The 16,497-nt window shown below is 44.6% G+C and overlaps 1 protein-coding gene across 5 annotated transcripts in view; it reads left to right on the top strand.

Annotated features, from left to right (window-relative positions):
* Window positions 1-708: 708 nt before the first annotated feature.
* LOC121545013 (ral GTPase-activating protein subunit alpha-2) overlaps window positions 709-16,497 on the top strand; it is a 142,721-nt gene continuing 126,932 nt past the window's right edge. For 4 of the 5 annotated variants that reach the window (XM_041855333.2, XM_041855331.2, XM_041855332.2 and 1 more), the window contains exon 1: window positions 709-1,071. In XM_041855333.2, coding sequence (XP_041711267.1) covers window positions 966-1,071 — 106 coding nt within the window. In that variant the 5' untranslated portion in view covers window positions 709-965. The remainder of the gene's footprint in view (window positions 1,072-16,497) is intronic. The other variant, XM_041855334.2, reaches the window with a different exon arrangement.

The following is a 16,497-nucleotide window of genomic DNA, read 5'->3' as shown; positions in this document are numbered from 1 at the left end:
CCTTGACTAGTCCTGTGTAGCTCAGTTGGTAGAGCATGGCGTTTGCAACACCAGGGTTGTGGGTTTGATTCCCACGGGGAGCCAGTATGAAAATGTATGCACTCACTAACTGTAAGTCGCTCTGGATAAGAGCGTCTGTTAAATGACTAAAATGTAAATGTAGTCTCTCAAAGCACTTCATGATGACAGAGTTGAGTGCTACAGGGCGATAGTCAATTAGTTCAGTTACCTTTGTCAAAAGTCTGCATTCTGCAATAGTGACGGGAGTAACAGCAACCTAATTTTGTTGACAACATTGTACATAAAACAGCGCTATGGTGCTGCTCTTTTTAAAGTTTTATAAACTCAGCGGAGAACGTTCTCTCTCAGCTCCACTTTAATGTTGAGGGGCGTTTCTTTAAAATGCGCATCCAATCCACTTGTTTCCTTACATAACTATACTCATCATATGCTTCAATGATCCGCGGTTCACAGTGCTGAGGCAAGACAGGACAATGATGCAGGTTCCCGCTCGTGATGTTACATTGCAGGCGCAGATGCTCCAATTTCTAAACGATTTGGAGGCAGCACAGTTGAAAAGTTAACGCACGGACTTATTAGAAAAATAAAAGTAGTACTTTTCCATGCGTGAGATATAAGAGGTGTGGCGCGTGACAAGAGGGTCAAATACGTGTCCCACGGCCCATGGCTGAGAGTTGGTAGCTCTCAAAGACAGTGGCAATATCACATTGGGGCAAGCACTTGAGCACTTGCTGGCTACGTACTACAGGGGTCGTGGCCACGCTACGAGCTGCGCTTCCGTGTTTACACACCCACGAAAAAGGAGGGGACTAGCGGCGCAAAGTATGCTCACGGAGAAAGCGTTGAGCGGTGGTGAGGAAAGTGACGGTGTCACAGCATAGGCTGACTATATGGTAAAGAAGAGGTAACTAATTCTAGGTTTCAAAATTGCGTTTTACAGCGGAATGTTCACTCGAAGGGGCCATGGAGACGTCAAGAAATCTACACAGAAAGTTCTGGACCCAAAGAAGGATGTATTGACCCGACTGAAGCACCTCCGGTCACTGTTAGGTGAGTGAAATGTAATCCAGCTTTGATGCATCACGTCGGAGCAGTCAGTGGCTCGCTCGCTTGATTATTGATGGTGCCTGCCTCCTAGTAAGCTAGCTAGCTAACCTTTGAGTCCAATGTTTATTGTAATTTTTTTACCACGTCGAATATATGTGGCATCATGCTACATATATGATAAACGTGGAGCTGGCTAATGTTAGCTAGCTAAGCCAAGACATCCTTTGTGGCTAGCGCGTCTGTCTGACGTTAGCTTGCAAGCCACCAGTAGTGTCATTGTAGTACGGTTAGGCAGAGCTAGCTGATTAGCATGCCAGTCAGCAGCAGGCAGGTTACAGAAACCTAGCCATCTAGCTAGCTTTGTGCTAACAAGGTGCTTCGATTCACGTCCTAGATACTAACTAGATGGCCAGTTTTGTTTGCAAGTTGGCTGCTAGCTTCCTAGCTATCAACCTCTAGTCCTTCAAGGGCTTGTTAGCTAACATAGCCACTGGCACTGTCTAGCTTGCTAAACTCAATATAATGTATATTGCTAGGCTAGCTAACGTTAGCATTAACAAAAGAGCCATTCAGTAACGTTAGCCAACATTTAGAGATGACATCTGAACAGAATGCACATTACACTTTGTTGAAACATGTAACTAGGTAGTTAGCTTGCTAGCCTCACAAATTAAATTAGCCTTTGGCTGTACTTTCAATTATTTATCTAGCTAGTTTGCTACATATTCAGTTAGAATTGCATAATTCATAGGTGGTTGTCACATGACATGGCTACCTATTCTTATTGAATGCCATTTATTTAGTCCTGAGGCAGGCATCAGGAAATGATAGGAATAGCCAGCCTGACAATTACATACTTTATTTGCAGCTAATAGAAAAAACCCGTAAGTAATCAGTTGTATGTTTGAGACATTAGTCTATTTATCAAAAACAAAGTGAAAATATAAGTATTGAGTTGAATAGAAAATACCTGCCTATTGTATAGGCTAGCTATTTTACCCCGGCAGAGAAAGGAGCTGGGGGGGGCCATCAGAATGTCAATATGTCAGTTGCTTTTTGTGGAATTTCTCTTACCAGGCTTTGTGTTTAAATGTGTTTAAGTTTATCTCACTTTCAGTTCCTACCTAGAGTTTCAATGGTCAATATTGTTTCTATCACTCATCTAATGCAAAAATTCAGATTCAGAAAAAACATTTGTACAAATTGCAGATATGTTTGTAATGACAGATTGTGGGAACTCTTTAATTGGACATACAGTCAGGTCAATAATTATTGGCACCCTTAATAAAGATGAGTAAAAAATACTGTCTAATTATACTGAGCTATATTGTATGCAATACAAAAAAGGGAAATTATATTGTTTTATACTAATACAATTGCTCAGAGAAATAATTTGTTTAACTAGTAATACAGATTTTTTTCAAGATAGTGGTCAAAATGATTGGCACACCTGTTTTCAATACTCTAGCACCCTCCCCTTTGCGAGACACTAAAGACACTGAGTCTTTTACTAAAATGTTTTATGAGATTGGAGAACATGTTGGGATGGATTTTAGACCATTCCTCCATACAGAATCTTTCCAGATCCTGGATATTCTTCATCTGCTCTTATGGACTGCCCTATTCAATTCAAGCCACAAGTTTTCAATGGGGTTCAAGTCCAGAGACTGAGATGGCCATTGCAAAATGTTGATTTTTGTGGTCAATTAACCATTTCTTTGTTGATTTTGATTAGTGCTTTGGGTTTTTGTCTTGCTGGAAGATCCACTTGCGGCCAAGTGTCAGCCTCCTGGCAGGGGCAACCAGGATTTTTGGCTAAAATGTCCTGGTACTTGGTAAAGTTAATGATGCTGTTGACCTTAACAAGGGCACCAGGACCAGTGGAAGCAAAATAGCCCTATAACATCAAAGATCCACCCCCATATTTTACCATAGATAGGATCTACTTTTCTGCATATGCTTCTGTTTTTCAATGCCAAACCCACCACTGGTGTGCGTGGCCAAAGAACTCTATTTACCTGTCACCTGACCATAGCACCGACATATGGTCAGATGACATGAAAATAGAGCTCTGTGGCGACGCATACCAGTAGTAGGCCCAATGTGTTCTCCAATCTCGTAATTTTATTTCATAAAAAGGCTCAGTGTCGTTATCCTCGAAAGGGTATTGAAAACAGAGGTGGCAATAATTTTGATCCCTATCACTTATATGATCCCTATCACTTATATTTGGAAATTATATAATTTTTTTTGGAGCATACAATATCTTTATCAAGGGTGCCAATAATTATGGACCTGACTGTAAATCGAGGACATATAAGACGCCTCATTATATTACCATCTTTAGACGTCCCTTTCACATTGCATGCTGTTAAAATAAAAGTATCTTCTCCATTTATTTACAGATGGGACTCTTCCAAAGAAAGCCCTGTTTGTTAACCAACGGGTATACCTTTGAACAGGAAGCGTCATTCCGTGTTGTAGGCCTAGGTTATATGCATACTGTAAGGTCATTTAGCCTAATTTCATCAGTATCTTAGTATCATTCCATGCCAGACAACCAGAAATATTGCCAGTCTCCCACTGTCTTTGTATGGTGTCTTTATGAAGCTCACTGTGAAGCGGTGTGCTAGTTGGACAGTTTATATTGATTCACCTTGCCTGAGTCCATCTTTTAACAGGCTCGCTGACCTGTAGAAGACCTGTATCTGGGACAGGCCCCCTGTCATTTAGGCACTACATATCAACCACTTTACACTCCATCTCAAAAAAGTGGTGAACTAGCGCAAAGGTGGTTAAAATGTCAAAAGTCTAGCCTATCAGGGTACTTTTCTGCTGACGCTGCACGTTCAATGTCAAGACTTGTACGGTCAAGATAGAGGTCAACAGTGGTCCAAGGGAGTCTTTTACTTCCCTACGGTTTTTCTTGTCCTCATGTGTGGGCAAAGATAAGGCAGGTCTGTTTGTGCAGCAGCTGATAGCTGGGCCTCCATATTGATGTCCGTTGGCCACCCCCCTCCTCCCTCCTGCAGTCAGTGTTTTCAGCAAAGAAGGATTTCCTCCTGGTCTGGTGCTGGCTGGTTCCTGTGTGGACAGGAAGTGGGGATGAGTGATGGGGGTGCTGGACACAGCAGGGAGTCTAGGGGGAACGTTGACCTCTTTTTATTGTGCTGCTATAAATAATGGCGAAAGCTTACAAAGCTATGTGTGTTTTATTGTAATGTTCAAAACGCATATTTTGACGAGAACTCAGACAGATTTTTACACACACTGACCAAAGAACACGGGCAAATGCCACTACCTCCATTCTTAACGAAAGATAAAACATGCCACTTCCGATGTTTTTGATATCATGATAGGAATGATATTAAAGGTCCTTCTAAATGTCAGGGACATCCTGAAACTAGTGAGAGTCAGGACTCTGTCCCTGGTGCCCCTATCTATGTTGATTCAGCTTGACCAGTGTTTTCCACAAGCACATGGAGTAGCCAGCCAAATAGAAAAAGTAGCCGTGCCGGGGGTTCAGAGCTTGTTTTGGAAAGAATTCTCGATTTTTGGTGACCTCTGGTACATTCTAATGCCTTGATTCCATCTGAAATACATAGTGAAATTATTGAATACTTTATTGAGTTTACCTCCCAGACTGGACAAATGTTTTGTGGTATTGTGTACAATTTCAATTACAGAAAATGTATGAATTCAGTGTAGGCCTATTCATTTTTTGTGATATCTTCTAGGACTATTTTCTAAGTAAGAGAACAATAAACCTTTTTTAACATTTAACCTTGTCTTCTCTTGAGATTTAAAGTATTTTACTGCAATATATGAATTTTACTGCAAGATATGAATGAAGTAAATAGCCCAAATTATCTTAATGTTTTATTTAAAATCAAACATTGTGTGATGGGCACTTTTTCAAATGGAAAAATTGCTATAAATTAAACAGAACAGATGCTCAATTAAGTTCTGTGTCCATACGTGTTGTGATGTCACGAGAGGCTGTGTCCTGGAGGGACGTTACATCCCCCTGAGGTGGCTGCAAACCCAGACAGCTATGGCTCCATCTGCTGGTATGGTCGGGAACTCCAACCCTCTGTGGCCAATCTTCCCACGCAGCTGAAACCAATCAGGGGCTGATGGGCTGGGGTTGTTTTGAAGGGAAGAGACACGGTCTGGAGTGTGGGCTCTGGGAAGAAGAGAATTGTGTTATAATTTCGTTAGTTGCCGAAGACGGTTAATAAAATCCTTGTTTTGGTTGAACCTGGTCTCCCTGCACTACTTGGGCAATCCCGCTGGAAGCTGTGTAGCCTCTCGTGGCATCACAGATGGTGGAGAATACGGGCACGCTCAAGCGTTAATAGTGCATGTCAGAGGAGGATACCGAAGGTTTGATCACCCAGTTTTCCAAGTTGGCCGTAGGCTCCCCGCCGACTGAAATGGAGGACATATTGAAAGCCCTTGTTGCTGGCCAGCAAGCCCAGATGCAAGCAAACGTGGCTCTCTTGGAGGAGCAAAAGAAAGCCAACCTTCTGAAGGCAGAGGAATTGCAGTTGCAGAGACAGAGGGTGGTCCAAAATACCCGCCCAATAAAGGCAAGTGACTTTATATCTAAGATGGGAGCTACCGATGACATTGAGGCATACCTGCATGCATTTGAGGCCACGGCCACTAGGGAAGCCTGGCCCAAGCAACAGTGGGTTGGTCTGTTAGCCCCCTTTCTAACCGGGGAAGCGCTGAATGCTGTCCGGGACCTGGGCCCTGACCAGGTTACTGACTATGATGCCCTGAAGTCTGAGATCCTCAGCAGATATGGACTCACAAAATTTGGTATGGCCCAGCGCTTTCACAGTTGGACCTTCCAACCAGACCAACCTCCTCGGGCGCAGATGCATGAACTTGTCCGAATCGCAAGGAAATGGCTGGATCCGCAGAGGAATACAGCAGCGGCGGTGGTGGAGGCCGTTGTGGTGGATCGTTACCTACGCGCCCTGCCTTATGAGGCAAAACGGTTCATCAGTCAACAGGCCTTGACCACGGCTGATCTGACCGTGGAAGCTGTGGAAAAGTACCAGGCCACAGCGGAGATGCTGAATGCTTCCCGAAAAGACCCCAGGAGTGCGGCCCCACCACAAATGGGAAGAACCCGTCCAAAGGACCCCAAGGTCTCGAACCCAGCCACGTCAGGACTTATCCCGGCTCCAGGGGGAGCCAGAAACCAGGCGGGTCCAAGAAGAGTACACCAGGAGGGGGAAACTCGACAGTGTTACCGGTGTGGGGAGATGGGACATATCTCCTGGCAGTGTGGGAAACCAGCCGATGAACCTATGCCCACTGCGGAGTCCTCCAGCTCAGCACCCACACACCGTTTTGCCTCGCTCTTGGGAGTCGTAGATGGCGGCCCAGATCGACCCCCCACCTGCCCGGTAACTGTGAATCACCATGATGTGGAGGCCTTACTGGATTCTGGTAGCCGGGCCACCCTGGTGCGTAAGGATTTGGTGGGCCCAACGTGTCTGACCCCGGGAAAGTCCTCCCAGTTTCCTGTGTCCATGGGGACACCAGAGAATACCCCATTACTGAACTTACAATGACCAGCACACGGGGAACCATACACACGACGGCGGGGGTGGTTGATTCCCTCCCCGTCCCTGTCCTAATTGGACGAGACTGCCCAGCCTTTTACCCACTCTGGAGAGAGTCTCAGGAGAGGATAACCCGAGTACCTCGGAAACGGAGAGGCAAGACTCATCCTGGGAAGGCTCCGGTGCAATCCTCCGAATTGCTCACTCCCGCCCGGGCTCTGATAGGGATGGCAGGTGCCCAGACCGACACCGAGACTGGTCCGGATACGGGAGAAGAGAACGCAGCCCAGGAAAGTGCTCCGTTCTCCAGTGAAGAAGACGTCCCAGGCACCCAAGAGCTTCCCCCTCTCACAGGCCAGTATGGTACGGCTCAATTACAAGATCCTACTCTTGCAAATGCCTTAAGAAATGTGCAGGTATTAGAAGGTGTAGTGTTAGGTGATAAGACAACCCCTACTTACCCCCATTTCGCAGTAAACCGGGGTTAGTATATCAGATAGTCAAGAAAAATGAGGAAGTGCATGAACAGCTCCTCGTGCCACAGCCCTATCGGGCCACAGTACTCAACCTAGCCCACACACACCCGCTAGGGGCCCACTTGGGGGTAGAGAAGACTAAGGAAAGAATCATGCAACGTTTCTTTTGGCCAGGAGTACACAAAGAGATAGAGAACTACTGCCGTTAGTTGCCCTGAGTGTCAGCAGGTTGCGCCAAAGCCCACATATAGAAACCCGCTCATTCCCTTGCCCATTATCGAAACTCCTTTTGAGAGGATTGGATTAGACATAGTCGGGCCCTTACCGAAAAGTGCCAGGGGACATCAATACATTCTGGTCATTCTGGACTATGCGTCCCGGTACCCGGAGGCCATTCCGCTGAGGAAGGCTACATCCAGACAAATCGCCAAGGAGCTGTTCCGTCTCTCAACTAGTCTGGGAATCCCAAAAGAGATATTGACGGACCAAGGGACTCCATTCATGTCCAGGGTGATGAAAGAACTCTGTGCTTTACTGAAAATCAAACAGCTGAGAACCTCGGTCTACCACCCCCAGACAGATGGCCTAGTCGAACGTTTTAACAAAACACTAAAATCCATGCTGCGGAAAGCGGTAGGGGAAGATGGGCGCAACTGGGATCAGCTGTTACCATACATATTATTTGCGGTGAGAGAGGTACCTCAGTCTTCTACTGGTTTTTCACCCTTTGAGCTCTTGCTTTCCTACAGACCCAGAGGACTGCTCGACATCGCCAAGGAGGCCTGGGAGGAGCAGCCATGCCAACAGCGGACACTGATCGACCATGTAGGGGCTATGAGGGGAGAGAATGAAGGCCATCTATCCCATGATGCGGGAACACATGGAGGCCAGTCAGCGGCAACAGCAAGCCTCCTACAACAGATCTGCTCAGCCCAGGGAGTTTAAGCCGGGGGACAGAGTGCTGGTCCTGGTGCCAACCGTTGAGTGCAAATTCCTGGCAACCTGGCAAGGACCATATGAGGTCATTGAACGCATGGGAGAAGTAAACTACAAGGTGAGGCAACCAGATAAAAGGAAAACTGAGCAGATTTATCATGTTAACCTTTTAAAGAAGTGGCACGCCAGAGAGGCGCTGTTTAGCTCTCTACCCCCACAGAGACCCAGGAACCGGCGCGAGAAGAGGTTCAGCTGGGTCCAAATCTGTCCCCACATCAACGACAGATGGCCCTGGAACTCGTGGAGCAGAACCAGGATGTCTTCTCCTCCCTTCCCGGTCACACAGAGGTGGTCCAACATGAGATCCGCACCATGCCTGGCCGAACGGTAAACCAGCGCCCGTACCGCGTGCCAGAGGCTCGTAAAGTGGTTATACAGAAGGAGGTAAGGAAGATGCGGGAGTTGGGAGTAATCGAAGAGTCCCACAGTGCCTGGGCAAGTCCCATAGTACTAGTTCCCAAGCCAGACGGTTCAGTACGATTTTGTAATGACTATCGAAAGTTGAATGAAGTGTCTGAATTTGATGCATACCCAATGCCTCGTGTCGATGATTTAATAGACTCCTTGGGGCATGCTCGTTTCATAACCACTCTTGATCTCACAAAAGGCTACTGGCAGGTGCCCTTGACCCCGGCGTCTAAGGAGAAGACAGCCTTTGCCACCCCGGAGGGGCTCTACCAGTATACCCGACTTCCGTTTGGTCTCCACGGGGCACCTGCCACGTTCCAACGCCTGATGGATCGAGTCCTTGCGCCCCACAAGAGGTACGCAGCGGCTTATTTGGATGATGTGGTTATACAAAGTCAGGATTGGGCCAGCCACCTACCCCGGGTACAAGCGGTGCTGGATTCGCTCAGGGAAGCAGGGCTCACGGCAAACCCGAAGAAGTGCAAGGTGGCCTTCAGTGAGACAAACTACCTGGGGTACACCATTGGGCGGGGTTGGTCAAACCACAGGAAGCCAAACTGCGGGCCATACAGGACTGGCCGCAGCCCATCAACAAGAAGCAAGTAAGGTCATTTTTGGGCCTCGCTGGCTACTATAGACGCTTTATTGCAGATTTTGCTACCATAGCGGCACCATTGACGGAGCTGACGACCAAACGCCACTCACGAATGGTGAAGTGGAACCCTGCGGCGGAGGCGGCTTTCCGCAACCTGAAGCGAGCACTCTGCTCCAGTCCGATCCTGGTGGCACCAGACTTCAAGAAGGAATTCATTGTCCAAGCGGATGCTTCGGAGGTGGGTCTGGGTGCTGTCCTCACCCAGGCACATGACGGGGAAGAACATCCCATTCTCTACCTAAGCAGGAAGTTACTTCCAAGAGAGAAGAACTATTCAACGGTGGAGAAGGAATGTCTGGCTGTAGTCTGGGCCCTGGAGTCCCTTCGGTTCTATCTCCTGGGCCGACGTTTCATGGTGGTATCTGATCACGCCCCTCTGCAGTGGATGGCCAAGAACAAGGAATCAAACAGTAGAGTAACCAGATGGTTTTTGAGCTTGCAACCGTTTAACTTTTCGGTTGTCCACAGGGCTGGCAAGCACCACGGAAATGCGGACGCCCTCTCCCGGCGTGATGCCTTCTTCACTGCCTTTACCCGACGAGGACGTCGGTCCCGAGGGAGGGGGATGTGTGATGTCACGAGAGGCTGTGTCCTGGAGGGACGTTACATCCCCCTGAGGTGGCTGCAAACCCAGACAGCTATGGCTCCATCTGCTGGTATGGTCGGGAACTCCAACCCTCTGTGGCCAATCTTCCCACGCAGCTGAAACCAATCAGGGGCTGATGGGCTGGGGTTGTTTTGAAGGGAAGAGACACGGTCTGGAGTGTGGGCTCTGGGAAGAAGAGAATTGTGTTATAATTTCGTTAGTTGCCGAAGACGGTTAATAAAATCCTTGTTTTGGTTGAACCTGGTCTCCCTGCACTACTTGGGCAATCCCGCTGGAAGCTGTGTAGCCTCTCGTGGCATCACAGTGTTAAGAGAAGAGAGAGAACGATATCAGTTAAATTAGTGAAAGAATTTCAACAAGTGTTTGCAACTCTCTTTGTGAATTGCATTATGTCATTTATTTGAGAGAAAAAAACTTGTTTAACAACTGACCCACAGATTTCTTCTTAAAGAATCTTGTAAGAGTCTGCTGACTTCCACAGGCTTCAAGCTTCCTTTTAAGAGGCATTTCTCAGCTATCTGCAATACAGGTATGAAGCAGGTGTTAATCATGGGCTTTGCTACACAGAAAGCAGCAGTTGACTACTCCATTGTCAACACTTTGATTCAATCAGTAGACATACACTACCAGTCAAAAGTTTGGACACACCTACTCATTCAAGGGTTTTTCTTTATTTTTACTATTTTTTACATTGTAGAATAATAGTGAAGACATCAAAACTAAGAAATAACACATGGAATCATTTAGTGAACTTTTTTTTCTCCTGATTTGCGAATTGAAAAGTAGCCTAGTTAATTTAAGTTGTAAAAGTCCCCGGCTAAAAATTGGTGTGTAACCAGCTGTATAGTCGAAAGTCAGCGCTAGTGGAAAACACTGCTTGACTCAAGTTTGATTTATGCCCAATATCACTGTATGACATGACAGCATCAGTAGGCTATACCAAGGTCTATGATCAGGAAATAGTCACGGACCTAAAAGTCTATTTTCAGTGGAGTTTCTTTGTCTTGTTTTTGTGCCCAGTGAGCATATCTGTAATATTGAGTGTGAGAGTTGCTGCATGTTAATTTGCTGGTCATGCCTGATTGGATCTGCCTGAGGTTGTTAATTACAGGAGCCTGCTAGACCACCTGATCACACATACCTCTATGACTGGAGCTGTGCATGGCTATTCCTTAACTGGGATAACACACACATACGCACACACATAGTACGCATGTATGCACACACCACACACTTACAGTGCATTTGGAAAGTATTCAGACTCCTTGACTTTTTCCAGATTTTGTTACTTTACAGCCTCATTCTAAAATTGATTAAATAGTTTTTCTACACACAATACCCCATAATGACAAAGCAAAAACAGGTTTTCAGTAATGTTTTGGTACCCTTCCCCAGATCTGTGCCTCGACACAATCCTGTCTCAGAGCTCTACGGACAATTCCTTCCACCTCATGGCTTGGTTTTTGCTCTGACATGCACTGTCAACTGTGGGACCTTATAGAGACAGTTGGGTGCCTTTTCAAATCATGTCCAATCTTTGAATTTACCACAGGTAGACTCCAATCAAGTTGTAGAAACATATCAAGGATGATCAATGGAAACAGGATTCACCTGAGCTCAATTTCGAGTCTCATAGCAAAGGGTCTGAATACTTATGTAAATTATATTTCTGTTATATCTTTTTTATAAATTTGCACACACAAAATAAACCTGTTTTCGCTTTGGTATTGTGTGTAGATTGATGATGAAAAACATTTAATCAATTTTAGAATAGGGCTGTAACGTAACAAAATGTGAAAAAAAATCAAGGGGTCTGAATACTTTCCGAATGCACTGTATGTCTGTGAGATTCTACTTGCACTCTGCCCTCTCCATTCCCTAGTGGGATATAGGCTAACACTCTGCCCTCTCCATTCCCTAGTGGGATATAGGCTAACACTCTGCCCTCTCCATTCCCTAGTGGGATATAGGCTAACACTCTGCCCTCTCCATTCCCTAGTGGGATATAGGCTAACACTCTGCCCTCTCCATTCCCTAGTGGGATATAGGCTAACACTCTGCCCTCTCCATTCCCTAGTGGGATATAGGCTAACACTCTGCCCTCTCCATTCCCTAGTGGGATATAGGCTAACACTCTGCCCTCTCCATTCCCTAGTGGGATATAGGCTAACATAAAAGTCAAGGCTATAATTCAGAGATAATTTGCTTATCTTTATTATTTGTTATTCAAGGATGCAGTGTAAACAACTTGCTTGACCTAAAACTGCAACAATGGTAAAAAAGTACAACTGTTGTTGGTGATAAGTGTGTGTGTGAGCAAGAGAGAAGAGAAGACAGAATGTTGGCCACAGTGTCACTTCATCCTCTTTCCCCCTCTCCATGCTTTTACGGTGAGTGATGGTGGGGTCAGGGTCAACTAGAATGGCTGCTGTTAGGAGGTAAAGCTCTGGGCAAACAATCACTGCCACATCGGAAACCAACTCAACAAGGTTATTTTCCCTGCTGAGTCAAGCTGGATAGATTCAGACTCATTTTATTTCCTCCCTGTCCACAGCATAGCCTACTTTCAATCACTTGCCCACATTCAGTGTACCATAGATTAACGCTGAGATGCTGCTCATGCGTCACAGTTTAAATGCACATCTTTAGCTAGGCTCCATTCATAAATGACAGTCAGGTAGAGGTCTGCGTGGGAAAGATTTCTTATTCCCGCTCCTGCCTGCACCTGCAGCTTTTCATACCGCACCTGCTGGCTTTATGTCCGACTCCCACCCGGCTACCGCAAGAACTGGTCCCGATCTGAACCGCAGTCCCGCAATGTTATTTTATTATATGTGATGCGGCTCACTTGTCAGCAATGGTCCCAGCAATTGTGCACCCTATAGGCAATATCAAAATTCGCAAACATAACTTAAGAAATAGCCTAGGTTAAATTACCAGAGATTCTCACATGGCCCATTATATTAAGCTATCGGTATTACTGGGCTATATCAGCCAATAAGCTAGACTTAGTTTGAAAAGAGCAGAGTTGGCGAGACATTTTATATCCTACCTTTTTATGAGTGGGACGATTTTCAGACGGAGACAAATATGGGTGATCAATATGTACTTCTAGGCAATGTAGTAAACTGTAGCCTAATCATATTTAGGAAGTACATTTCCTTGGAAATATAACTGCCAGTGATTCTCCACCCATGCATAGGCTGTATCCTACTCTATTTTAATTGAGACCACATGCGCACCTGATCTCGCACCTATGGCTACTGAATTTGAAGCAGCAAGAATGATGAGAGCGGACACTTACACTTTCAAACATTTGGGATTGCACTTCGACTAACGTTGGTTGAGTGTCCTCCACTTTCCATTATCAATATCTATGTACAGACACTGTAGTAAACTATAGCCTATTCATATTTAAGTACATTTCCTTGGAAAGATGACTGCCAGTGATTCTCCACCCATGCATAGACAGTCTACTCTATTTCATTGATATATATATATATATATATAACAAATAGCGCACACTTGATCTCACACACCCAACTAGAGAGGAAGGCTACTGGTGTTGAAGCAGTGAACTGAGAGTGTGTGAATAATGCTACAAAGATGTGTTTTTAATACAATAGGTAGGCTGACACATACAAAGTAGAAAGAGGACAGTTTCCAAATAATCTGCAGAACCACAAAAATATTTTCATCCCAAAGTCGTCTGTCTGACCGCCTGCTCCAACCCTCAGTATGAAAAATGCTGACTGTGCTGCAATGATCTGTCATGTCCCAGCTCTCTACAGTCAGGCTAGTCTGTGTCATACTGTGTTTTAATAGTTTTGTCCAAATAGAAAATAAATAATCCCATGTGATTGACTTTAGCCCATTTTAGAAAGTTATTGTGTGTTCTTTGAAGTACAGTCTGGGCTCTACCATCGGCCTACTCACTGTCTCTGGATGCCAGCTTATCAGGAAACTAAATCAGTCAAAATGTCCATGTAATTTACATCGACGCACATTGTGGTCTACCTTCTTGATGGGTGTGATTGGGGCAGTCCATGTAGCACTCAGACTAAACTAAATAAACTCTCAAAGAGCGTCTTATGATAAGACCACCTGCCTTCAGGGCATAATTTTTCTAATTTGAGACTTCTTTCACTGCTCGTACTGTACTGTACAGCATTTAGGCTGACCGAAAGTTGTCAAACCCTAGAATAATAGACAAAGCTATTCAATGAATGAGTAGGTGTGTCCAGACTCTTGACTGGTACTGTATATATATATTTATTATTATTATTATTGTTGTTATTATTATATATTTCATTTTTGTTGGGGGGTCGAGGTGAGTAGGAGGATTATTTAAGATACTGTTTGAGGGTTTCAGATGTTTTCGGAAGATGGGCAGGGACTCTGCTGTCCTAGCTTCAGGGGGATGCTGGTTCCACCATTGGGCTGCCAGGACAGAGAAGCGCTTGGACTGGGCTGAGCGGGAGCTGCCAAAAGACCTGAGGTGGCAGATCTCTTATAATTGACAGTCATTCCACCTCAAAAGGCACAAGAAAGAGGCTTTTGAAACCCATAATCTCATATTGTTGAAATATAATTTGATCCCTGAGAAATGAAGTTCATTGATTGCACCCAAATTGGCCATTTAAATGGATAGGATTCAGATAATATTCAATAAATGTAGTACCCAACATCCGATTTCAACCAAACTTCTTCCCACCAATGAGTAAGACATGAGGAATCCATTCTTTTTTCAAAAGCCACACACGGACCCCCCACACTCCATGCCAATCCCACCCCAACAACCAGTATACGTAATCAGTTCTCTATGTTTGACAAGTAGTATAAAGCTGTGGCTTGTATTATTGCTTCTCCATACTATGTAATGCATTCCCTGTGAATCTGGATGTTTTTTCTCCCCCTGTTCAGAGAAATTAGTCATTGAAGTCGCTTGCATTATTTACCATGAAGTAATGTGACTGTACCAGGTTTTAAGCAGTAAATGCCACTCCATGGCAGTCTTATGTTTTTCAATCAAATTGAAAAACAGCTCTATATTATGGCTGGGCGGTATAGCATGTTGTACTATATACCGCTATTGATGCACGGACCAGTTTGGGCTTTTACTTTACCTTCTATAACAGTATTTTAATGTTTGGTTTGTTAAATGTGATATGTAACTCCGGCGCTTTTAATGTCCGTTTTTATAGTTTGCTACTTGAGTCGTCTTTCTTCCTCACCTGCTGCTGCATGCATTGAGGTATAGCAAGAATTGCTGCTTGTCCTTGCCCTGCCCCCTGTCACTCAAGGAGAGAGCAGTTGCTCGACCACGGAGTCACAAGCACTTTCTCGACCACGGAGTCACAAGCACTTTCTTGCCGTTCACTCTGCAGTCTGCATGGTCTGATAGATGCAACAAGCTGCTGGTGACATGCTGCTTTCCACAAGCGTTCTATAGTTACACTATTAGTTTGTGTATCTTACTGTCTGAAAACGACTGTCTGCAAGTTTGTATTTTCTTAGCAAGTTGTGGCTAAAATAAATCTTGTTAGCCGCTAATACTAATCGCTAGTTGGCTAGCTAGTCAGAGCAAACATAGCGATCTAATACAGCCTGGTACCAATGCTGGTGTAGGCCTAGATAAGCATGTTGTTTGTGCAACGGTATCTTCTAAATCAGAGAGGAATAGGTGAAGCATGAATATGTTAGCTAGCTGTATGAGAACATGTAATGTAAAATCTAATTAGGGTAATTTGGAAACACTGACCAACACTTTTGTTCCTACCCTGTCAATTCCTCCCTGGCTTATTCATTCGTTGTCATGTCAAACAACTATATTCCAAACATTTGTTAATTTCGTCAACAATAACTACCACAGAAAATACTAGTCAACAACCTATTTTTCCTGACTAAAGTTGATGTTAAAGAGACAAGATGCCCTGGAAAAAAACAACTATTACAAATTGCTTTTCTTTTTTGTCGACAAATGTGACGAGACGAGAATTCCACATGAGACTAATGGACATTTCATTTACATTTTAGTCATTTAGCAGACGCTCTTATCCAGAGCGACTTACAGTTAGTGAGTGTATAAATTTTTTCATACATTTGACATGAAGCTCCCTTTCATCTGTTTTGTCCAATATTAGGAGTATAGTAATAGTTCTGGCATTTTTGTAAGGATCAAATTCTCCCCTTTTCAAGGAACCACTGTTTTATATTATTGATATTACTATATAAATATATATTATTATTTGTTATTGTTAAACCTATTGTTATTTACCCCCCTTGACAGCTGTGATGGGGAGAAAGCTGAGCTGTAAATTGGTTAACCTGTAGCCAAGGCTGTATAGCCTGTATGGTTCATTAAGGCTGGCGTTGGTTACAGTCTCAAATAGCTGCCTGTCCCTTTCTAATAGCAGGGCAATGGCACACATTTCAGCAAATACTGTAAACGGCTGTTTCAAATATACGCTGTTCTAAATGAATTGTTTAGGAGGTTACCATGAATTGTTTGAGGTTTAATGTTTGATTTGTTACATTAAATAACTCAGTAATGACTCAAAATGATGGCACTCATCCGTTTTTACTGCGAGTAAGAAACTGCTAGCAATTGGCTGCTAACAGCTGAGAACTGCTAGCTAACTGGCAAGCACAAAAACAGTCAACAACTTCGGGAGAACAAACCCCCAGAAATCAGCCGAAAATGCA

The sequence above is a fragment of the Coregonus clupeaformis genome, chromosome 29, assembly GCF_020615455.1.
Source record: "Coregonus clupeaformis isolate EN_2021a chromosome 29, ASM2061545v1, whole genome shotgun sequence".
Lineage (NCBI taxonomy): Eukaryota > Metazoa > Chordata > Actinopteri > Salmoniformes > Salmonidae > Coregonus > Coregonus clupeaformis.
The sequence above is the reverse complement of the archived record's forward strand: the minus strand, read 5'-3'. Positions and strand labels throughout refer to the sequence as shown.